Genomic DNA, 26,599 nt, shown 5'->3' with positions numbered 1-26,599 from the left:
TAGTTGAATTTGCAGAGACTCTTTTATTCTTAAGGCATTCAAGAACAAATCAACCATTTCAATGAAAATAAGATCTGGAACTCAATAAATTTGAAGCTTCTACAGTCTATCCCTATATCTAGAATAATATTTTACATATTTATTAACTATTACAAAGACCAAATTTTCATTAGAGTACACCAACAGAAATCGGTTGTGGTGTCCACTTAAGATGTAAAAATATCCTCCCAGATTTGACTCCATCCAGAAGAAAATCACTATCATATTCGCCTTCATGGAGAACTTTTGTTAGCGTCATTGCAACTTTTCCCATGAAATCCTGAATAAGTGGATATAAGAATTATGCTAAATTATAATCCTGACATGTAAAAAAGAATAATTTATAAACAAAAAACAGGAAGATATATGAAATCACCTTGCTGAATGTGTCATGATCCCAAACTTCCACAATCAACATATCATGCAAGGCATCCTCCACAACAAAGTCAAACGTTTGATTCCATTCAGGATTCAAATTTTTGGAGACCACCTGCAGAAATTATTTCTTTGTAATACCAAAATGTGTATAAGCAGTTTTAATATAAAAAAGCTGATATCAAACAAAACTTACTCGTGTTTTCTTTTTTGCATCTGTTTTCTTCATATGAAGTACCACATATGGATCAGCTTTGCCCATTAGGTCTGTTGCAGTTAAGTCCTCAGCTCGTTTCACTGTCACAGAGAGAACACCACGATTTATGTCTTTCCTTTTGCTGGAACTAGTTGAAAAAGGCCTTTGCCCGTTCATGCCATTAGTAAGAACTTTCTCCAAAGAAGTCATTCCAAATTGCTCGTTTCCCATTGCAAATGAACCAGTAGAACCATTCTCCATACCGAATAGATGGTAAATAAGTTCTAGGTGCACCTGTCAAAACTTTTGTTTGTTTATGTTCAATAAAAAGGTTTATTCCAACAAAATATTTCATGGAGATTAGGAGAACTTATTTAAAATGGGTATAGCCCTTACCCATAATAAAGCTCAGATCACAATTAAACACCCCATTATTTTTCAAAACAGAAACTAACGTGGCTTCACAACATTCATTCATATAAAATAAATCAAGTACAATAGTGTTATTACCTCACCACGCTTCTTAGTGTCCCTTTTTTTATTTTCTAGATCTTTGACAAGAGGTAACCATACATCATTCAATTTTCCTGGTTCTAGCTCCTTCAATTGCACTTCAGCACAACCTAGGAGTTCTGCATCCTGGAGGACCCCTTCCTCATCATAAATCTTTACAGTTAAATGCTGTGTAGCAACATCTTCAACCTCGAACTCAAAATGTTCATTCCAGATAGGATTCAAGTCGTTGCTCTTCAGTATTAAGATATCAATTAGTTGATTGATCAAAATCCAGATGGACACAACATCCTATATTAACTGTTACACAAGTCTATCCAGAAAAACAAGTGTTATAAGCATACTTGAGTCTTACTATGGTCTTGCTTTTCTTCATTCGTTCCCTTAATGGCCTGATGTATAGTACTGCGAAAGGATCAGATTTTCCTATTAAGTCTTTGTTGAGCAAATCCTTTGCTTGCACAAGTTTTACTTGTAGAATTCCAACAGTGCGCAACTCTAGATCACTGTAGATAACAAATCAATTTAGAATAAGGCAGTCAACATAAATAAACATGTGGGCTGAGGAAGACAATATAAGCAGCCTCACTACATAAGCCAAGTATGTTCAATTTCGTCTTTTGCTTTTACCACTTAAATAACAAACATATTGAAACACTAATCACCTGTAATCCCCAGGCAAAATGGGTATCACCTTACGCACTGGCCACAGCAATGAATCTTCAACCGCAGCTTTTATTGTTTCCTACAACATTTAGTTGACCATGAGTTCTAAGAAGTTCCTGATTAGATTTTGATAGCAATAGTAATGCCTCTTTCAATAAACCAAAAGAAATACTGTAATCTTGTTTTCCTGTTGTCCAAACATGCAATAGAAGTGTGCAACATTCAATTTCCTTCCAAGAAAAAGGATTGTTTTCTGAAAGCAGTTATCAATATCACTTACTAAAAAAATCAATTAGGGTGATAAGTCATAGGCAATAGAACAATCCAGAACAAGTAGAAGAGTTGACTTATTAACTGAAGAAAGAAAAAATTGATCTAGGTGACCAAGCTAAAGATAAAATTGAAGAGGCGGATTCTACAAAGTCTGTATCTGATGACTTTAAAGAAGAGAATAAGGATCTTGATATAGATAATCTTAATGAATCTGTAGAAATTATTTTTGTTATGTATTCTGATATAACCATCTTTCAAAATTGATCATCCTATCATAACCATGCTTCAGAAGCAATTACCACTGATTTATGTTTGGCATCCCACTATCGTGTGCCTTGCAGAACATCATGATAGACAATATAACCAATTCATATGACAGATCACCATTTTGGGGGTCAGTGTCTACTTTTTACCTTCAGATTTCTTTCATTCTTAGCGCCCATTTATAACAGAAAACAGAGAACAACATAACAATTAAGTCTTTGGTGCAAAATACTATTAGGAAACTGATGATTACTTTCCATGAAATATATCCTGCCATATCCTGAAACATAATGACTTTGGAAAGTGAAAGATGACAAGAGCATTTCAAACTACTCTCATCAACCACAACCATAAGGCCAGTTAAAAATTGGAAAATACTCTGGCAGAGCTTAAAATAGAAAAGATGTTAATTTCAAGGAACCCTGGCCTGAAAACCCCCGTCCCAGTCCCAGTCCCGGGGACGTTTCGGGGACTTGGTTTCGGGGACGTTTTCCCTCATCCCCAAATTGCTGGAATATTGAGGGGACGTCCCTGAAACAGGGTGACGTTTGCCCCAGCTGTGGGGGACGTCCATACGTCCCAGGGACATATGAGGACAGCTGGGACGTCCCCAATCCGTCCCGGGGAGGGCCAGACATCCCCCATAGCTAGGGGTAGTAAAAAATATTAAAAAAATAAAAAATGTCATATTTTCCTAATGTGGGCCCCAAATTATTTGCCCGAAATCGTTCCAATTATTTGTTAGGAATTGCATGTAGAAAATATCAATTACATGCAAATAAAATAATAAAAGTCATTTAAGTCGTTTGAGCTTTCGGGGGTGCTGCCCGTCAACCCCGCCCTATAACGCCACAAGGCCCGTCTTGGGGGCGCTGCCCCCAAACCCCCGTTGAATAATTTGGGGGGAAACTGCGCCAATAAAAGTGGGGAAAATTTAACCTCCAAGTCTGATTAGGCTCCATATAACAACATTATTAAAAATTTAAAAGGCAACGATGATAATTCATAATATTGTTGCCATATTTCATGTTTGACTATATGATATATTTAAAACTTTAAAAGGGAACGATACAAATATTTTATCTCTTATCATATGATATTCATATATTTAAAAGGGAAGGATATGCGATACGGGTGATAAAAATAATTATTTCCAGCGATAATTGTTTAAGCAGAGCAGTCAAATTTTCAACAAATCAAACAAGTGCTGGCATATTGACAATGAATTTTCAATTATGAATGCATATTGAGTATTGGCAATGAATTCTGAATTATGAATGTATATTGACTATTGAGTATTGACAAGGAATTCTGAACACAAATGTGGTATTTTAAGGTTCTATAATGTACATATAGCTGCTTTATCCATGTTTTCATATGAATATAATGTATATATGCATGCTTTATCCATGTTTTCATATAACATTTAGAATTTCCCTATATATTTTAAATTTTCCCTATATTTTATACAGCTGTCCCCTTTGCCGTCCCCCCGTCCTGGAAACTCGGGGTAACATAGGTTAATTTCCAAAAAAATATTAACAATTCTGGAAAAACTTGGACATACATGAATCATAATACAAGCAGAATTTGAGTTAACCTCTCTCCACTAGATAAATCAGTTTTCAAAACCAGACTACCCCAACCTACAAACTCAAATATGTTTTCAAATAGAGAGGCATTTTTGCATTCCCTGTGATCGTAAACAATTTTGCCACTTATAACCAAAGTATTTTCATCAAACTCAGCAAAGCACTTTGTTTTGAAAGATCTGCAAGCACACCGAAGCCTGCACATGGATGTTCCATACCACCCTGAACATTCATGAGCATACAAGTCGTCTATTGTTCCACAACATGACAATGAGCACAAAACTGGATTCAACAGATGAGGGTGTAAGAATAAGTCAATGATGACGCTAGTGTCATCTCATCTTACACCACAATTAAAAAGCTCCCTAAATCGGGAGGTGTGTCCTACACCTCCCCAAAAGCTCGGACAATAGATGATGGTGTAAGAATCTCTCAACTGAGACACCCAAGCAACCCTCATGGTCGAAAGCTGCAAAACTTTATTTTGGCGAAACAAAACCAAAAAGCTTTTTGAAATGTGTAACATAGGTCCTCAGACCCAAACCCTGAACACTCAAAAAAACTTACAAATAGGCTTCTCATACCCATTCCAACTCACGCATAAGGATTAAGGAAGAGCAAGAGGAGGATTGACGCCAATCCACTGTTGAATCAAAGGATTCAAAGCATTATTCAAGCCTCAAGGTAGGCTTCCTTCATGACTGCTTTTCTTAATTAATTTTTTTCATTGATCAATTTAGTAACTAATTAGTCATTAATAGTTTTAGTTGACAAAATTAGTCATAAATTAAAGGTTTACAATTTGTATAGTTGCAAATTTCAACTTAAACTCATTATTTTGGTTTTACAAATGAATAATGATCAAATTTTAGATTTTTTTAATTTTATAAATAATAATATTTAATTTGTTAAATATTCAGACTTTTGTCTAGGCTTCTGCACTTCATGTGACCGAAAGTAAGCAAAACAAAAGTAAAATCCTTGTTTGACAAAGGCTGAGATTCTTAAGAACAAGGATTCTTATTTGTGTATTCCCTGCTTGTGTGCTTCGTGACTTAAGTAAGAAAAACAAAAAGAAAATCCTTGTTTTCATCCCTTGCATTGTGCATGATTTGAATTTTAATTTTTTAACTAAAAACTTCTATATTTTATATCATTATTGCAGTTTCCCTATGAGTTCTCACAACATGAGTGAGGATGAAGTTGAGCCTTAAGAGGTTGAAGAAGTTAAAATTGTATCTGTTTGTGCACCTAGTGAAAGTATGAAAACAAATAAGGCTGACCACTAGTTCCATTAAGAGTGCAAATGTTAGTTGCCTTTCCAAAATGCTACAAAAATACCTTCAATTCTAAGTCCTCTTTAAAAAATTTGCGAACAAAGCTTGGGGAATCTAGAGGCCCTAGAATGTGGAAGTGCCACTTTTGTAAGCTTGAATTTCAGGGCAGCGTTTCCAGAGTCAATGCCCACCTCCTTCATATCCGAGGCAAAGGTGAAAAATACATGAAAAGTTGAAACAAAACCTCAAATATAGGGCTGAGATAAGTAAATTACAGGGCGGTAGTGAAAAAAAAGCACCTACAACTACTTCTTTGCCACTAAGGGGGGCAAATCATCAGAGTTTTGCTTCTACTTTGCAAAGGCCACATGCACATATTTCAATTTCTTCTAGTTTGGGGGAAGCAAAGTCTATGAGAAAACATAGGGTGACTATTGATGCTCCAAACCTGCTAGCAATTCTCTTCAATGTGCAATTGAAGGATGAGACATCCAATGTCACTGGCAGATTCTTCTTTCCCAATGGCATTCCATTCCATGTGGCTCACTCTCATTATTAGGAGTTTTGGCAAGGATTATAAAGGCAGGACCATTACGTGCCACCAAGGGAGACTAAATTGAGGACAACAATTTTGGATAAAAACATTTACAAAATCAATATTTGAATGGAGAAAATGAACAAGTACATGGATGGGTGGATGGACGTTAGGCATCGTCCACTCACCAATATCATGGTTGCATATTCGGAAGGCCCTTATTTCATTACGGTTGTTGATTGTTCAAGGCATCACAAGGATGCTGATTTTTTATTTCATATCCTTAAGATGCTATAGAAGAGGTTGGGCCACAAAATGTACTGCAAGTAGTGATAGATGCAGCTCATGTGTGCAAAGCTACAAGGAAATTAATTGAGGCAGCCTACAATATTTGGTACACTCCTCATTGTGTGCATACCATGAATAAGGCACTAAAGGACTGATAAAAATTGGTTCAATCAAATCAAATTTTTTTTTGGTTACGCCAAAGGTATCCTTGCGACCCAGCCTAGCGCCCAACCCACCTTACCTTAGACTTACAAATTGCCAAGTTGGAGTTCAAGAAGGGGCGAGTAGTTTGATCAAATCAATTTGTTACCACACTTCACATGCACTCTTTAAGATCTTCTCCAAGAAGAAATTCTTGAAAACTATAGAGACTAGATATACATTATATTTCATTATATTTGAGGGATGTTTGAGTTGCAAAAGACATTGGAACTAATTGTTATCATAGAAAAATGGAATCAATAGTCTAAGTGTTATGATAGCAAAATGAAATCGATAGCCTAAGTCCAAAACAAAGCAAGGGAAGAGGTTGAAGAATGTGGTGAAGAGTGATGTTTTGGGGTAAAGCGAAATATATTGTCTCCGTCATTACTCAAATGGGAATGACAATGCAGCTAGCCTTGAAGAAGTGTATGAGTGCATTGATACTATGCTTGACCAAATGAAGGTTGTTGTGTGATAGGACCCCACATTGCAATTTTACAACAAACATATCCAACCAATCATTCATCACAAAATAGGAGAAGCTCAAGAGTCCCTTGCACATGGTTGCCTATGCTTTGAACCCAAAGTGGTATGTGCAAAGGCCTAACAAAATTACACCTATACAAGATACTAAGATGAAGATGGGGTTCACAAAGCCCAATCAAAAGATGTATGATTCTACAAAGGTCAGCATCATTCTTACTAATTGAGCAAAATTTGCCACTCTTAGGGATATTCTAAAGAGGCCAACATAGATAGGGAGACTATGCACGGGCCCACTTCATGGACTACCTCTCTAGCAATTTATTTCTATGCCAAGTTTGTAGTTATTCTACTATTGAGAGGAACTAGTCTACTTGTAGCTTTATCAGCTCCATTAAGAGGAACAAGCTTACATCTAGAAGGTAATAAACTTGTGGTAGTACATAATGTATTTCCTCCCATCGACCATCATACACTTATGTACAACGAGACTCTAGCATCCGAGACTCTAGCATCCCGATGGGATTTAAAGTTAGAGGAGCTAGCACAGGTTGATGATGATACTACATAGACAGCCGGTTGGTTTTGGTTTGGAGAAGCTTGGGCATGTGGAGTCTAGCAATTCTAGTGATGAGGAGTTTGGGAATGATTAGCGGCATCACTTTAGGTCATTTTGTCATTTTGAACATTGCACTTGTAATCAACATATGAAATTTTGAATATAATATATATTCCAAATTTGACATTTTCATTGTTAATGTTTACTTCAAAAGTTCAAATGTTCAATGCAATCATTGTAATGTGTTTAACTTTATTATTTAGTATTCAGTAATTTACTTAGTATGCATGTGGAGTCTAGCAATTCTAGTGATGAGGAGTTTGAGGATGATTTGAAGCATCAATTTAGGCCATTTTGTCCTTTTAAACATTGTATTTGCAATCATCATATGAAATTTTGAGTATAGTAAATCCAAATTTGACATTTTCATTGTTAATGTTAACTTCAAAATTTCAAATGTTCAATGCAATTGTTGCAATGCGATTAACTTTAATATTTAGTATTTAGTAATTTACTTAGTGTGCCAAACTTTCATTTGTAATTCTTATACTTATTCCTTTTATAACAAATTTTTCAAGTACTATATCAATATATATGTGTGCCACCCCCTGCCGCCATCCCCAAACTTAGGTCCCTTGGTCCCCCTATCCCAAAACCTGTCTCCTCATCCCACCCTCAAGAAACTCCATTGAACCTTGAAATATTCACTCTTAACGACTTCATATGGACTTGAAATTTTGAAACTAATGTTTAAAAATATCAGATTGGCAAGTCAGTTCCTTGATTGTTTAAGGTTCCATAATTCTTCCTACAAGATAAATGAGTTTTCTAAATTGTTTGATCATAGACTAAGTCCCATTAATAACCATCCAAGGTTAAAAAAAGTTTCTTAATCATATATTCATGATTGATTCAATAATTCTATTAATAAAATTTAAAAGGTAAATTTGATGATAAGGTGCAAAGGGAAATTCTTGAAGTTCTAGACCCAGCACAATTTATTTTAGTTCTTTACAGGCTTTAATGGCCTTAGTTTATTTTTAATGCCTTTCTAGATAATTTAAGTGTTTATTCCTATTTACAAAGTAAGGCGATAAGCCTTACCTTTACATTGCATAAGTCAGAATATAAGCATTACCCTTAGGCTGATTCTATTGAAAAGCAGAGAAATTTGAATCCCATCTAAATTTGTCAAGTCAGTAATCATATCCCAGAAAATTTCTGGACCATTGATTTACTAAAGTGGTACCCTAGTTGCCACGTGTCCATGGAAGGAAGGGATTTCAATAAGTTTAACCTTGTATGAGTTGGAATTAGTCCATGGAAGGAAGGGATTTCAATAAGTTTAACCTTGTACGAGTTGGAATTAGTCCATGGAAGGAAGGGATTTCAATAAGTTTAACCTTGTATGAGTTGGAACTAAATTTCTGATTTCAGAATAAATTTGACCTTAATGAGCAAAGAACAATTGAACAACAAAAACAAAGAACGTGTTTGATAGCCATATTAGAGCTCTAAAGCAAATTTGTATTATGTTAGTTTCGTACAAAATTTGTGAGAACACATGTACAGTGCCTATCTCCTCAACTGCCATGCAACCAGCATACCTACAAAGAATGGTTATGTGCATATCCCTACAAAGAGAAGAATCTGAGTCATCAATTGGGACATGGTGATTCCAAATCTAGTTGCAAATGTCACAACTGCCAACAATAAGTCAAATTGTGACATTGACAAGGAGTTATGACTAGTGCTTTGAGATACAGGAACTGACTAGGCTGAAGATCTTGCTAATGAAACCACAAAAGTTGCCAAGCAGCACCCTGACCCAGATCCCCTTGGAACAGTCACCACTCCTTGTACACCAATGGTTCCAATTGCTGGAAAGTGCAACAAAAGATGTGGGAGCTGATTTATGACCAGTGCTTCTATAAACCCTATTCCCTGAGAAAGAACTTGACCTGCTTTGACAATCTAGATAAGATAGATCTCTTGTCATGTCTGTTTGACACTGGCATCAATGAATTGATCTAATTCTGTTGGAATGTTATATTTTGAAGTGATCTTTGTTTATTGAACTGTCTCTGCAAAATCTAAAGCATCCAACAAAGGTGTTAGGTATCAATGCAATAGGTCTACATTTAAGACTCGATGCATCCCAAGCTAGGCAAGAATATCAAGCTCTAATGCATTCTCTCCCACTTGCTTGGTGTGACGGCATGGAGCCCATGCCTAAGTGAGTAAAGCTTGAGGTAAGGTCCTGTCAATCTCTCCTTCTGCAGGTGTAGCCAAACTCTATCACTAACATAAAAGGTGTGCAGTGCCCGATGCTTGCCATCACAATACTTGTAATTTGCATTAGCATGCTGCAGAATGATCTACACTTGTTAGCAAATGTGCTCCATTAATTGAACTGTTACATCCCTCTTTTCATGAACAATTTCATTTTGCTTTGTTGCATATTAGAGATATGATGACGATATTAGATATGTGAAGCTATGAACATCTGTTTGATGAATTTTATGGAATAAATGAATATTGATTTGAATAATTAAGTGAGCTAATGCGTTGTTATGTGGATACTTTAAATGGTGTTAAGATTTTGTCTAACTACATTCATGTGGCTAAGTGGATGCAGGAGAATTCTACCACCCTCGGAGAAGGGAGGAAGAGCATCACTAGGGAGAGGGGCACAAACACATGAAAAGGTGAAAATGCCATCAACGCCATGTATTGACTATTGAGATAAGTAACCTATTTAGGGTTTGTCATCGTTGCCCTAGAGTCACTAGGGTTGAGCCAGTGTTAATGACGTTAAGTCATTGGGACCTTGTTTAGTTTGGTTGGTCATGTCAAGGTCATCTTCCTTATGTCAATAATCTTCAATTTTAAATTTATATCTTTTGACATGAACTTATAATTTGAATTAATATAAGTTATTGGATTCGAGCTTGGAAGTATTTTGGTGCTCATCCAAAGCTTGCAGTAGAAGGAAATCTGTAGCTCATTCAAGGAGTACATGGTGTCTAGCTGAGAAGGAACAGCTCTTCATACTTGCACTATTGAGCTAATCTCCAGGCATGAATCACTATCATTTATACTTTTCTCTGTTGAGCTTTTACATGCATCTAAAAAATTAATAGAATGCATATTTCTAAAGTACTCTTTCTTCTAGAATTTGAGAATAACATGTGGATCAAATCATTAAGTTAATGAAATCATTTGAAGATAGTCTTAAAAGACAGCTTACTAAGTTGAGCGAGCTGTAGTATAAAGAACTTAACAAAATCCGCAAGCATGCTAAGATATTACTACTCATTCCAGTGGTAGAACCAAACCATTTCTCTTGAGCATATTCTGTTGCAAAGATGTTGTCTCTGACCATCATAAGCATGAAATTTATTGCATCACTCTAAGCATCCAGTCCTGAGGCATTAAAACCATTTACATATATATACTTCTATTTACATATAGATTGTTGTGGAATACTTCTATTTCCCATTCGAACTACAGCCATGCCGAGCTTAGCATTATTGTTGTTTATTTAGCATTTGTACACAGACCCTTATTTGGGTCAAATTGAGACTCTGGAAGGGAATGGTGTCTTCTTTTCCGTAATATTATTGCACTGCATTGTGTTCTAAGAGCTTGAAAGAGCCAAGTTGTCTGCCAGTCATGGATCATGATTGGTTGATATGAACTTGTAGTACCAATTGGTAAACTTTCTGAAGACTGGAAAGTAGTCAGTTGTGGGTACATTGAATTTAGTGAAAGATTGTTATTTATTTCAAAGTGGGGAAGGTACTTGCATGTATGTGCAAGGGATGCACCTACATGTACAAATGTAATGTGCCAAAACCACGCACTTACTAGCATTGTTAAATAGTGATTTTTCTTCATACGAATCATGTTGTGAATCGTAACTCTCGAGCAACCCTATGTATACTAGGGTATAGTCTCATTCTAGGAGGCTAGGAAGTAATCCTAACCAGTGGAGAGAATTGAGACCATCACAATTTTAAAATTGTAACTCATCCAGCTAGCAAGATAAAGCTTAACTATATATTAAGAATTAAAAAGAAGCTGAAATCATAAAGTTGACTAAATGTCAACATCGTGTAATTGAGTCTTGTGCAACCTACCATAAGCAGTAAACATAATGCAATGTTAGCATGTTGTAGTGGTCAAGTCCACCATGTCTAGTCAAATAGAACTTGAGTGTTATTGTAACAAGTTGAGTGGGGTGGTGAACAATGAATGCACATTAAATGTGCTTGACATTATATAAAACCTTTGGCCAAGGTGCCGCAAGATTCTACATACGGTTGTCAGTTCACTTGATCCGGATACATTGTCCATTCAAAGGGTCATGCTAGTTAGAAAGTACCTATAGTGTGTGACTGACTAGAGTCCTGTACATTCTAAACACCAAGCTTTGATGGCAATTAGACCTAGCCTTGTGTATGCACGCTTGTGAAGGGTAGGGCCACTTCCGTAAAGGTGTGGGGGGGACCACCAAGTCTGTGGTTGCAGCTTGATGATGCTTGTTCTCATTTTATGACATCCTTTCGTCCATAGTGAGAACCGATTAGAGATATGTTCAATGGACTGCCGCTGCCCCAGTTGATCAAGGACAAAACTAATGGAATCATGAAATGTTAAGTGTTGTGTTGTCTGGAGGCAGGTTCCAAGCCTTTTCCTCCTTAAACCTGGAATCTCGGAATTTCAGGGTTCCAAGCCTTTTCCTCCTCGAACCCAGAATCCTAGAATTCCAAGGTTCCAAGCCTTTTCCTCCTTGGACCCGAAATCCTAGAATTCTTGATTTTCGAGCCTTTTCCTCCTTGAACTTGGAATCTTGAAATTCCCGGTTTCCAAGCCTTTTCCTCCTTGAACTAGAAATCTCAGAATTTTGGGTTCCAAGCCTTTTCCTTTCTTGAACCTGGAATCCAAGAACTCTGAGGTTCCCAACTCCTCTCCCCTTACAAAAGGCTTCCGACAACTTGCAACACTTCCAAATGACGTAATCAACACTCAAGGCTCTTAATGCTCCACCAATCCCTGCAACTTGTCTACTTTCATTCATGGAGCTACGGGGGCGCATTTAATGCTTTTTGCAGGGTTGCCATCAAGTGGAGTTCAAGGCCATGCTTATTTATGGTTACTTAATAGCCTTCATGTTAGGTCTAAATGCTCTGACTTTGGAATGTTAGGAAATCCACCTTCTAGAAGTACTTTTCTTCTTGGGATTGCCTTGTCAGGGTATGGCTAGGTTGCTTGCATGCACACCATGTCAGATCTATGCACTTCCCTACCTTCCCTGACTAACATTCCTTTATGCACACCAAGGTCAAGGCTTCCTCTCCTTGACCAAGTGGTCCCTCCTCTGCAACCAGTTTGCTATATATAGGGTGTTCAGCCTCATTGTAAAGGGTTCTCTCCTTGTTGACTTGAGCTACTCTTTGCTTTCACTTCTCTTGAAGATTTGTATATTTTCTTGCATTTCTGCAACTATAAGTTTGGCCATTGGCCCAAGAATAAATTGAAATTATCATTATTGCCTTCCTTCAACTTATGCATGTTGTGTATGTTCTCTTACCTTCATTGTAAGTGTATGTTTCACATATATGGTGTGTTAACTTGTTTCTAGGTGTGACTTGTGTGAAACCTTCTCCCCTTTTGACACTCAACAAATTCTAACCTCCATAAATATGTTCAGGGTCATTCATGCAACTGAAGTTTGTGCAAATCCAAGGTATTTCAATTGATTCTGTCATCTTGGGGTGGGAATGTCTCTTATCTTGGTGCATCGCCTCCTTGCATTATAGTATTTCTTTCTTCTCTTTTCCTCTACAAGCTGTTAGGATAGGTTTAGAAGTAGAATTTGGAGTGTTGACTTCGTTCAACACCTACACTTGGATTGAGAAGGAAGGCGGCCTTCTCTGAAGATTCAACCCCATTGCGCAAGGTCCCACACTTTGGGGTTGTTTCCATGTTTCACAAGGTTGTTGAGTTGATAGCTCAATAAGGGTGCAAATTTTTGTGACAACAATGCTCTCCCTTATTCAGAATAAGCCAAGACTTGTAAAAGATACCAAATTGGAGAGACTGTTGTAAACTCTTATTTAATTGTTGCATAATGTTTATGTTAAAGAGAAAGAACAAGTTAACTTCTTTGCTTAATGTAATTCATTTAGTTGATGCATATGATTACTTGTTACCTCTTGTTCAAACTAGTTTAAAATGTTTAAAAAACTTTGTTCATGCAATAGATAGCATTACTTTTTATGCATATTTTATAGTTTTCCTTAGAATTTCTTTCAGATTAAGTTAGCATGTTACATGAAGAACCTTGTTAACACAAATCTACTTGTGCACTAGTTCTTCCTTCCCAATCTAGTTTTAACATATTTTGCATTTAACATTGATGCAAATCTGGTAACTTATGGATATTTCTATTTGACACACAAATCAACAAGAATGTATTTTTTCTATCCGATACCTTTTTGTTTTAGTGATTTATGTTGCATCATAATAGGCTATATCTTGACTTATTTCATTGCAATGCTGCCATATTCAATTGGCTATTGAGGTTTTAGTGAAATCAAATCTGCAAGCTCTAGTTTCCAGACTTAAATTTATAAATTCCATGGTATCCTAGACTAAGAGCAAGGATGACATGGGTTTCTGACATCAATGTTTGGTGACAACCAGATAGTAAGAGAAAGGGATCTGCATTACTTGTCAAATGAAAAAATGAAGCTAGTCTTTAAGAAGTACCACTGACCAAGAATTGTCGGTGAATTCCAGTAAACAGATTGATTAAAGCATTACGCAGAAACTAAAGTGAAAACTCACCTCTATGGCACCAGACACTCCCGGAATGGATGACATATCTCCTCCAACAACTTTCAATGTAAAATCTAGCTTTTTCTGCAACCATAGTAGCATTTTATAATAAATAAAGCATCCATAATGTCTTCAAGCACAAATAGCTTTCAAGAGTAATGACAAAGCCATCTCATTTATCTTGTAACCTAACCTTCTCCCGTAAAGAATATGTAAGAGCTCCAAAGCATGGGATCTCATTTACTAAAGGTTTAAAGATCAGCCGGAAAACACCAGTGAAACCCACATTCTTGACCTGAAAAAAAGATAATTATTAATTATATTTCTTCAACTTCCTTTCCACAGAAAATCCATAAATTTGTGAGGACACCATGACAGCAGATATTCAAGAATAACTGTTAGGAATACTAAATCATCATATAAAGCATTCAACAAATAGCTATTAAAGGGTAAACGATCTGTGAAATGAAAATGGAGAAACTGGCAGGATGGGCCATATACCAGGAGATCAAAGATGGAAGCATGAGACAACAAGTGAATCACGCTGAAATAAAATGGAGAAGGTAGACATGCACAATGGAAGGGGGCTCTGAGGTAAAAATGCTAAGTTATAACAAGGAATGAGAAGCTCCAGGAAAAATATGTGGAAAGAAATGAAAAGGAGCAGTAGACCACAGATAGTGGAAAGTTTTTCAAAGGCAGATTCCAAATGACCGAAAAATTCCCAGTACTAGTGATTGAGAACAAAATGATAGAACCAAAGTTAATGTTTGTAAATAGCAAAGCCTGAATAGGAAAATTCATTGGTTACTGGCTCACTATGGAATACTTGTGTATAGGCATACAAAAAAATGGAAGATAAAGAGTTGAAAAAACAATTCCTAGAAAGGGGTTCTTCCTAGCCATGTTTGATTGTTCATGGGATGGAGATAGGGTTTGCAATAGGGGGCTTTGGTTTATGAAAAATGTAATATTACTTTTACAGCCAAAAACACCAAATTTTGATTTCAGTAACAAAATGGACAAAATCACTTGCGTGGATTAGGTTATTTGGTTTACCACCAAAGTTGTGGAATGCCTTGATTTTTGAATATATTAATAATCTTAATGGACAGTTTATGAGCATAGCTTATGTCATTAAGAAAATGAGATTTTGAGGCCTCAATCACAAAGGATAATATGCAAACAAAAAGGAGCAAAGGAAAATGGTTAAGTGGTTTTGAAAACCAATTTCTAAAAGGAGGAAAAGAGTCATAAGGAGGCATACACCTTAGAAAATAGAGATGGTCATTGATGGAATACAATAAGAAATCAGAAAAGAAGTTGAGAAATATTTTTGAACTTTGTGAACTAAAGATAAAAGACAAGAAGAACAAGATGAAATGCTGATAATATTCCAAGATGTCTATCATAAAGGATAACAAACTGTAATGTGAGGTGTATCATAAAGGATAACAAACTGTTAATGTGAGGTGGATCCAGAACCCCAAAAAGTTGTGGTAGGTCTAGCCTCTAGGTGCAGAAGAAGCCCAAGTTCAAATGAATATCGAGTAGAATAATTCCACAAATTTCGCTATTTTGCAGGCTTGGAGATAATATAAGTAATAACAGAATCAAGAAAAAAAAAATCAGCTTACACAAAAAAAAGGCTTTCTAAACCTTTGATCCCCCAAAAAAAAGGATGTGAAATTCCTTGATGTCATTATACCAGTCTCTTTAGGTACATTTATAAAATTCTAACAAAAGTAACAGCAACTAGATTGAAATGAAAACTATTCATTTGATCCTACACAATTCAATGACTCCCTGGCCTTTAAGTTATTACTTGCACAAGATCAACTCAGAAGATGAAGATTACCTACTCTGCATTGTAAGATGCCAAGGGAAATTTAGGGAAGACTGTTAAAATGGAAGGATAATGGGGTGGCCTGGAATATGTAGAGGAATTTGGCCAAGCTTTAAGATGGGATTTTGAGTCCACCTAAACAATTAAGTCTAAACATTATAATTTGGAATCTGTGCCAAGAATGAAACTTAAGAGTAACTTTAAGGGAAAAGGAAAATTCAACCTAAAGAATGACGAAAGAGAATAGAAGCTTCAATATTAGAATCAATCAATACTTGGAAATCTTTACCAAATAAAAAGATAAGAAACTCAAAATAGATAAAATTTGATTAAAATCCCTAATAATGGGATTCATGTAAATAGGATAAAAAGGCCTAAAGAGTTGTGGAAGAAGACTTGATAGCACTGTGAATGCAAATCCAGGATTGTCATGAGGAGATGATGATGGGCAACCTCTGTAAATGTTTTCAGTCCATGGGATCGAATACAAATAATAAAGAAATAGCAATGACTCTCTAAGAAGGAATTAAGTGGCTCAATGCTATTGTAGAAAGAACCAACAAGGAGCAGTTCAATGACTGACAATACAAAATTATTCAAAAACTTGTAGCAACATATCACACGGAGAAAAAATACAGTGATAAATCCATCAGCCAATCGGGGTGGAAAAGTTGGTCAAGATGATTTAGCATCCTTTTGCTGCCATGGTATTATAAGATTCAAAGGCTACACCAAAATGGATGAGCCCATTCTTCATAAAAAACTTGTAAAACTCAAGATCAAAAAATACGACTTGTGGATTAAAAAAGTGTCATCTCAAATTGGTAGTGCCTTTCCAGGTTTGAATCAAACTAAGGAGAATGATAAAAGAAGAAAGAGTGATAGATAAATGATGGATGACATTATCTTTTAGTTTTATGTAATTCCTTGCAGGTGGAACATGCTTGAAAATAACGATGGATGACATTATTTTCCCAATTTGGTTTGTAACATGTCCACTGGGAGTTGGCATCTCAGCCAAAAGAAAATCCTAGGTATCTTTACCAGAAGAAAACAGTGAGTACCCACCCAAAAAATCCCTTAACCTATGTCAATTGAGGACGTTCATGCTTATTTCTTGTTACCATGGAATGTGTCACCAATACCAACTCAAAGCCAAATCTTTGTGTTGACATGTGAAAAGTCCTCCTTCTCCATTGAGAGGATGCCCAAAGGTCAAGAATATAAATGATCTTTCATTTTGTCAGGTCCCCATCCATCCATAAAGGATAGATGACTGGTCCCTCTTATTTAATTATATATGCGATGGGACTGATGACTAATATAATGTATATAACACGACATAGAACATGAAATATAGAGACCATTTCAATTTTATTCAGTCTAACATCAATCCCAATCATATGGCATGAAGGGTTGAGTCACCTGCTATGACCCTAGCCCTACAGTGTGTAAAATATGATGTTAGGATCATAACATCACTTTCCAAGGGTAGACATCAATCCCCCAATTTACCAATCAGATCAAATAGATGGATGATCAATCCAAACTGGACCTCCATCAGGTTCACTTCAATATCCCCTATCCTATTTGTTCTCCACTCTTAATCTCTTAATACTAACACGAATATGATGCTAGGTAAGCCATCATTCAATCACATTGAGATGTAATTGATTAATTAAACAAAGGCTGTTTTTCTCTCTTCAAAACACAGTCTAGCTTCCCAATCACAAGCAAAAGCAAAAACAAGTGTAAGATAATTGTTTGACCAAGCATATCAATTGCATATAAAGAAAGGTTAATGTCACAACCCTCCTTTATCACTTTTGGATTTAAAATACAATTCTATTATATTTTTGATAAGTTATTTAAATGATTGAATAAATGTTATAAAAAGAATGAAAATAATAATACACACACACACACACATGGAAAACATACATTATTTTTATTTATTTATTTTTCCACATCCAATTATGGCACATGTTGTAGGAAGAATAAGAAGCTTCTAGAGGATTCTCCACCACCTTGCATGTAACTCCCCCCACTAAGTTTAATCAATTTGCATGAAGTCCAAAATTGGGAAAGAATCTCTATTTTTAATTAAATTTTCTAGATAGTGGAATGGAGGGAATTTTCTTATAAATTATATGCAAGTTTCAAAGAAGGGAGTTGATCATGTTGTGAAGAAAATTTCCCAAGTCTTGGAAGTAGATCTTTTTGGTAGTCTTATTTTCGTTGCAGGAATTTTAAGTTGTGGTTGGAAGGATTTCCCTCAAGTTGCAAGGAAGGATCATAAGGGTAGCTAGTGGATTCAACATCAAGCTCGATAAACCAGGTTCTCTCCTTGTTGTTTATCTTTACATTTACTTGTGAGGAATTCGTAATATCAGAAATATTTATAGATCTTCCTTTATATAAAGAATTCTTTTATTAGATTTTAAATCTTTTATTTGGAGATAAATAATAATGATAATGCTTTCATATAGTGCATGCAAAGGATAATTATTTATTTATTTTATTTTCCTTATGAAGATATGCACATGATCTTGTTTTTTTGTTTTTTTTAAGATTTTAGCAAAAGGAAAAATCACATTCTTTTATTTGTTTAAAATCTCTCTTTCTGAGATTTAAAATTTCTTCCCTGTGTGATTTGAATCTTTTTCAATCCTCTGGTTCTTCGAATGAAAATCTGAATCTCATTCTTTAATCTCTCTGAGATTATTAGTTAAACAATTCTTTTTGTGATTATTAGTTAAACAAATCTCTCTGTGAATAATGATTAAAATAAAATCTCTGTGAAATGAGTTGAATAAAATCTCTGTGAAATGAGTTGAATAAAATCTCTCTGTGAATATTGGTTGAACCTCTGTGATTATCAGTTGAATAAAATCCTCCTGTGAATACTAGAAATGAATTCTGGAAATAAACAATCCCCCTGTGAAATCTGGAAATAAACCTCCTTGTGAGTTGAAATAAGATCTCCCTGCAAATATTGGTTGATTAAACAATCCTCCTGTGAATACTGGAAAATATTAACCTTCTGGTTACTGAAAACCAATCTAAAACAATTGTTTGTTTATCTATCTTATTCATGTTCTTATTTTCATAAGTAAATACTCCTTTGTTATATATATATAATTCGAATGTTAAAAGAGAAAAATAAATAAAAAAAAAAAAAAAAAATATATATATATATATATATATATGTCGGAGATTAATGGCACGGTCAAAGAAAAGAATTATAAATTTTGCATGGCGTACGGGGAGGGGAGCGGTTATTGTAACCGCAGGGGAGTGGGGGGGGGCCCGCGGTGTCCCCTCAACCCTACGGCCTTGCGCATGCAGGACCGCAGGGGGTGATGGGACCCATGGTCCCCACCCCCCCTATTTGCTATTAAACAAAACAGTTTCGCTTTTTTTTATTTATTATACTCTTTGAAATTGCAAATTGGAATTTTTAATAATTGTTTTAATTAAATTTTAAGTTAATTAATTTTTTTTTAATAATCGTTTTTAATTAAATTTTAAGTTAATTTTTAATAATTGTTTTAGTTAAATTTTAAGTTAATTATCAATGATTGTTTTAGTTACATTTTTTTTGTTAATTGCTAACAATTGTTTAGTTAAATTTTAAGTTAATAAATTAGCAAAGGATTGAAATCAAAAATTATTGTCTCAATCCCTTTAGGGATTTATTGGACTACTTGATCAGTGATTTTGGCTCACTTAAAAACAAATAAGTCTTATTATTACGATTTGACCCAAAATTTCCAAAAGTATAAGCTAATCACTCATTTGGAACTAGTAACTCTATAATTTAAATATTCTCACGATCGAAGTAAACATTACTTAATCTCGTATGTAAATGTCACTATTTTTACATCATGCGCATTACTTATATGTTAAATTGCATTCATTGATGAGCAAGTTACCTTCCCATTATCTTCATACAAGTTACATGTTTTAATATATGAGTTCATAATTGCCTTTATCATACCATTATATATTAATTAGTTGAGTTGTAGAAGAATGGTATTTCTTTTTATCAAATGGTACTTGGTTGCCATCAAAGTAGTTATTCAAATAATTAACTTCGAAAGGTCTAATTATGTACATTCATTTCGTGATTGTTTTCAAGCATGATGTTTTCATAGCTCTTAGTTAAAAAACTAAATAAAGGAAGATGGAAACCAAAACCTAGTAGCTTTCGGTATATACGGTGCCTCTAAGTCACGCTTACGGGTAATGTCGTCGTGTTGAACTACTGCACTTAACACCTAATAAAACTACATCAATGACGTCTGTGGCATCGTCCCTATAAATCGTCAGGGAGCAACAAGGGGCACTTGGAAGCTAAAATCCAAGGGGCGGGTAATCCCCCTTGGATCGATAATCTAATAAGATAATTTTCAAATGATTTTACATCCGTTGAGTTAAACCATAGTAAACCCCCTTTAGGATTGGTTAAGTAAAGACGCTTTTATGGAATTAATTTTCGAAGAGATATTGTTGTCGATTGGCAATTGGTCAAGGGTGACACTTATGATAATAATTAGGATCTAGTTATTTTAGGCCACAAGCAATAGGCCATCTTGAGCCTTTGCTTAAGCGCTACCATCGTGGGTAGCAACCGCAGAGAAACTGTCTGGGACATTGACCCTAGAAAGGGTTGCGTACCCACAAATCAATTTACATCAAACCATAGAGTAGAAAATAGAACTACACACTTTATGCCTTGATCCCGTGCCGAAGCGGGTATGTAGGCAGTCTTGGGACGGAGTTGTCCCTCGTACTCAGGCGTTTGTGGGTGGGGTCTAGGCTTGGTAAGAAGAAAGATTGAGTAAGAATCCTATTTTGAAAGATAAGATAATTAAAATTGGAAAAAGTAATTCAATGCATACTCGGAAGGAATCCCGTATGGATTCGCTTGACTTCTCGAGGCTTTAAGCCAAATTCCGAGGCCGAATTCAAGCTTGTATTATGTTATTCAATTACTCCTAAGGACGGCGACCTCGGTGCACTTCTGTTAGAAGAGTGTAATACTTAGTGAGTGGCTTAGGACCCGAATGGTCCCGATGAGTCTAAGTCTCTGGCCAGAGCACCTCCTATCCCAAATGGATAGATGCCTACCCCGTATGGACAAATGCCTAACCCGTATGGTTAGATGCTCATCCCGGATGGATGAATGCCTAATCCAAATGGATGGATGCCCAGAGTATGCGACTAAATCAAACACAATGAAAAAAAAAAAAAAGAATGGTCAATTTTGTTGAGTTAATTATGGTGTGTTATTAGAGTTTAGATAAAAAATACATTAAAATGGTAAAAGAACTACCAAAAGAAAAAAAACACAAATAAAAAAGCAGAACAAGAAGCACAAGAAGGAAAACCAAAATGACAAGGATGAAAGAAATCAAATATTGATTAAAGTAAAACATTAAAAATTGAAAATTGAAAATACTAATCTAGAATGGCTGTGACTAAATTTGTAACACCAAAAGTAATCATGTCAATATCATAACATCAACATAAAAACTTAGAAAAAATACAAGAATTTGAGGAAAATAAACACAATTTAGAAGACATTAATAAAGAATTCCAAGGTGCCAAATCCAAACATCTCATTCTATTTGTTTCCAGACACAAGCAGCATTATGCAATAATTATCATACTTTTAGTCTGAACAGGTCAGTAGCATCTCCAAGAACAACATAGCTAAAGGCACATATACTGATACCACTAGCCGGTTTATTCCATACTTTCCATTTTGGATGATCCATGTCAAAGCTAGACCTGGCACAATGAAAATAATAAACCAGCTAACAAAATAATCTAACTAATTAATCTCCATATTGAAGATGCAATAAAATACAGAAACTAATGAGGAATCAACAATACACGTTTATCGAATACATGGGATAGAAGTATAACTCATCTATTCGTCATGAACATGATAATATTCATATGTACAAATGCTAAACCTTGAAACAGAATTTATGTATTCATATGAGTCAATTTTAAAGATAGATTGTATGGTGTTGTGAATGCAACACAACATAATGGTGTTTGTACAATGTCCAAACTGATAGCAAACAAGCAGATTACTGTGAACCTACAGACTAGTTACAAAGGGGAAGAATTACAAGATCGTCTATATTCCAAACAGTTCAAATGCACCAGTCGATTCCTATTTTTCAGGTCCATGTATCATGAATTATCCAAAAGTCAAAGACACCATTTGTTCAATGAAGCACATGTTCCTTTGGTGTCTCAATGCCCTCTTACACATGCGGAACCCAAAAACTATTGTAGAACACTAACCACCAAAAAAAAATAAAAAATCAATCCCTAAATGACAAGCCAGAAGAATCTAATCCCGCAGAAATATTGTGATAAGAACAATTTGAAACCCTTGCAAACACTAATAAATAAAATGAAATAGGCTCTAGAACCATTTGATTCTTTTTAATTTTTTACACTTGGACTTCAATGTTGAGCTAGATACTCATGTGTGTCTGTAATCCATTTTGAATGCCCAAAAAAGTTGTAAATCCATATTAAGGCTTTATTTTTGTTATTTTTTAATATTTTTGGATGAGAAGTGTCATTAGAATTTTGCTAATTTATGAAGGAGGCGCATCTTTATCTGCTAGAATTAGGAAGGAATGCATACAGTAACTTTAACATCCATAAGTAAGACCCAATATTTCAATTCTTTCATATCCTTGTAATCAGTTTATCCAAAACCACTTTCTTCTGAAACATTGTTTATTTTGTTGTGTATATATTGTATGGTTGAATGTTTGTTTGGTTGTATTATAATTGTTTGGAAAACATGAGAGGGGCTTTGGCATTTATGTATCATAAGAAGACAAGTAAGAGTTGAAAAGTTATGGTCACATAAGGAGGGAAAGTCGGAACTGTTTGCTTAGGTGGTAGGTTTCACGTACAAAGTTGTTATGACCCTGATCAAGAAAGAAGGAAAAGTCAGAACTGTTTGCTTAGAACCTTAAATCTAAAGTTAGCAGCTAGGTTTCATGTATGAAGTTGTCGTGACCCTGGTCAAAAAGGCAAATTATGGAGGCATAGAGGAGTTAATTGGTTCTGTGTAAGCGATCATTCAATTTCATTGACCATAGTGAGATATAGTGACCAAAAGTTGGGTTCAACTATCTAATCATGGTAAGTTTAACATGTATGCCCTTCTCACCCATCGCTAACAGAGCTATCGGGAGCAACCACATAAGAAGCGGCTATTACATCATTACTTGGTAATAACCTACCTTCAAAAATGTATTCTGAATCATCTCCAATAAACAAGTCAAAAGATAGTGAAATCGTCACTCAGCTATGCCTCCTCTGTTAGGTTTCTATTTTGCTGGTGAAATTGTCACTCGGCTATGTATCCTCTGTTAGGTTTTAATTTCTATCAAAACAAAGAGCAGAGGCCCTTCATTTTTAGCTATACAAGTATCTAAAGTTTTATATATCTGAGCATTCTTTGAACATGTGCATTTGTTGTAATTTACAAGTACCAAAGATTACAACAAATGATCATTTTTCACCAGAGATACTGATGCTGCAAGAAGTATTTAAAACATATTGTTCATGAAATGCATTTCAAATTGCAACAGAACTCTAGCGATTACCTGGATAGGAAGTCCCACACCGATTAAGGTCATAACATCCAGGATAATGCTAGGATTACCATCCCACTGCATTTCTAGCTCCATAATGACTTCTTTGTCACTACTTTCAACAATTTTAACTCCTGTAAAGCAACATAAAAATCAATAAACTTTCTTGAGAATTTAGTTAAAAGTTGATTAGTATAAAATTGTCATTGTTAACTCGTTAAGTATGGAACATAAATTTCCCTCTTTGTTGCATGCCATCTAATAATGACATAATAATTCTGACTTCTACAATTATTTATTTTAATGATTCAGAATCAAGATAGAAAACCCATATATCCAATTCCAAATCTTTGACAAGATAAAGTCCCCTTCTCAGTTTTAATGAGGACTTCAGATGCCCTCTAACAAATACTTCACATCCTGCCAGTAAACCCTATTCATACAGTTACAAAAACCAAGTAAACTCATATTTTAACTAACCAAAAATATGCTAGCTACTGGGAAGTTTCATGTGGAAGTACAGAAATCAATTGAAATTTGAAGGTAACACACTAAAATATTCTTTTGGAGAATATTTCAAACAAAGAAATAATTGTTTGTGGTTCAACAAAATATCTTAAAAAAAATCCATAGCTAAATATCATATAGTTTGAATGCAAACCTGTGAATTGTGGCGCAACAGTACCAAGGGTAAGCTTTGAAAAAGTGAGAGAAGCCAAAATGGCTGGTCTATATTGCTCTAGAGTTGGTTCAACTATTGTTTTGATCATTTGAGATGCTGCCTGTTGCATAACGTGATAAGTGTTCAAAAAATGCAGTAAAATTAACATCAATAAACCCTTGGATAAGAATCTGACAGGCAAAGTTAAATATGCCATGACTCAATTATCAAATTTTGAATTCACATTTAAGTGCAATGTACATAGAGTTAACCAAGAATCAAAAACGAACTAATCCAAAAGCAAATTTCCATAGCAGTGTATTATAGTATACCTTATCAACATATGGCCACACCACCGTCAGCTGATGGTTTAGCCAGTTTAACTGTATCAACAGAAAAGTAGAGATTTATGTCATCATCTGATCAATCCCATAAATGTGCAGGATAAATGATGCACCTGCAATAATTTAGTTATCCTGTATGTGCTCTTGATAAAGAACCCACATAAGAGGTTACTAAAGCCACAAAAGAATTGTATACCTTTTGGAGGTTGGAAAAAACAACCCACGGCGGGAAGAATTCTTTTGGAATTATCCTTCTTGCATCTTCCACTGTTAACTTTGATAGAGCTGAAATGTTCGTGGCCTGTAACAAACCTTTGTTAAACTTTCTCAATGTATGCTTACATATTTAAGTAGAAAAAGACGAGAGAATGCGATACATTGAATAAAGTTTCTGAAAGACATCATTATGCATAAAAACTTAAAACTCAATTATGAATAGATTGGATTAGCATCCATGGATGATCAGAAGCGATCAATGTGTCAGCGACTCTGCAATACAATCCTTGTGCTTTGCATGGTATATTAGACGGGGACTAAGTGTACATTGGCATTGCATTGGGATTGACCAGATTTTGTTTAAGTATTGGGATTGTCCAGCTTTTGTTTGGGATTGACCAGATTTTGTTTAAGTATTGGTAACATAATAAATATTATAGGTTGTCAACGTAGTATAAAGAGTTGCAAACGATTCATCTTCAAACTGACGAATGGAACAAAGTTTAGATAGTTAAATATAGTGTGGCATCACTGTGTAATGATTCGCAGGAAACTGATTATTCAGTTTATTCTCATGTTTCAGAAAAAAACATGTGATGGAAGGAAAGCATGTTATGTACCTAGGCATATGATATTATGCGGTGATGGAATTCCTAAAATGCGCTAAACATCCCTATGGTTGGTTATATAAGCCATGTACACAAGACCAGGAAGGTTAAGGAAAGAAAGAAAACCCCCATCAGCTGAATGAAAAGGTGGCTATAGTCTAGTAGTTATGGACTTCAGAAAATAGACTGTAATTGTTGTCAGCTAGTCTAACGATCCGAACAAAAGACGTTTTCGAGAATTATATTTAGTACAGTGCAAAAAACAAGATGCGGGGTATCGGAAGACCTCAAGGTGAACTGCAATAAGTTTGATAAGAAACATCACTTCTAACAGAGCAATGGCATTGTAATATATTCCAAATAGATCACTCGTCCTGATTCTTCCTGATAATGGAACTTGAAGTATCATCCAAAACGCAACAATTTAAGGTCTACAGAAGCCTAAAATCTCTAAGAAATAAATGGCATTTTACCATTTCCTTATAAATAAATAAAACAATGAAAATAATCAACTAACCATCTGGCTTCGCTGTTTGGCTCGCGTGTTCTCCGAGTGGACAAAGGCAACCACAAGTGCAATTCCGAAAATGAAACCCACAACAACGCCTGTGATGAAGGCCATCGCATCCTTCCTTTTACTCCCCTTCACGAAACTATTCTTCTACTGCGACGCAAAAACCCTCTTGCCGGATAGGCAAAACTGAACCCAATGCGCACCTTGTCGACTCAGAGGGGCTCGGATGTTTCCCCCACAAAACTAATATTTCTGAGCCCTGGGCGTAACCGTCTCAAACGCCCTGCCCTAACTCATTAAGCAAACCACCAAATTAAGCTTTTTTAATCGCTCTGAAACACCACAAACTAATCCTATACCACTGCACTCAAGAGCTTACCTCAGCTTACCCTACCTTTCTTAATTGCTACTCAAAGACACCTCTTCATTTGTCTCATAAAACAAGGACAAGCCTACTTTAATACAAAAGCAAAACTGAGCTGCTTCTTTTTAAAGCCTCCGAATTTGTGCACTGGAACTCCGAATTCACTGAGCTTTAATGGCTGCCCAGATATTTCAGTACTTATTTAACGCATTAAAAAATATCTGATTTTCAATCTAGAACAAAGAAGATAATTACAAGGGCCAATCAAGGCCACCAAAAGACAAAAGTCGGGTAGG

The 26,599-nt window shown here is 35.4% G+C and overlaps 1 protein-coding gene across 3 annotated transcripts; it reads right to left on the bottom strand.

The window, feature by feature from the left end:
- On the bottom strand, positions 1-26,599 carry LOC131047861 (synaptotagmin-5). Of its 3 annotated transcripts, none has more exons than XM_057981648.2 (14): positions 26,319-26,599; positions 25,943-26,227; positions 24,798-24,902; positions 24,590-24,640; positions 24,258-24,378; positions 23,609-23,730; positions 14,304-14,405; positions 14,120-14,194; positions 1,789-1,868; positions 1,479-1,629; positions 1,121-1,357; positions 611-904; positions 416-529; positions 1-319 (listed from the first exon to the last, which is right to left on the bottom strand). In XM_057981648.2, exons 2-14 carry the CDS (start codon positions 26,045-26,047, stop codon positions 170-172), a joined length of 1,707 nt encoding a protein of 568 aa, XP_057837631.1. In that variant the 5' UTR covers positions 26,048-26,227; positions 26,319-26,599; the 3' UTR covers positions 1-169. The 3 variants fall into 3 exon arrangements, with proteins under 3 accessions (XP_057837631.1, XP_057837630.1, XP_059074337.1); XM_057981647.2 differs by having other exon boundaries at positions 26,334-26,599; XM_059218354.1 differs by having other exon boundaries at positions 25,943-26,599.

The sequence above is a fragment of the Cryptomeria japonica genome, chromosome 3 (genome assembly GCF_030272615.1).
Source record: "Cryptomeria japonica chromosome 3, Sugi_1.0, whole genome shotgun sequence".
NCBI lineage: Eukaryota > Viridiplantae > Streptophyta > Pinopsida > Cupressales > Cupressaceae > Cryptomeria > Cryptomeria japonica.
This window is presented reverse-complemented; position numbering and strand designations above follow the sequence as displayed.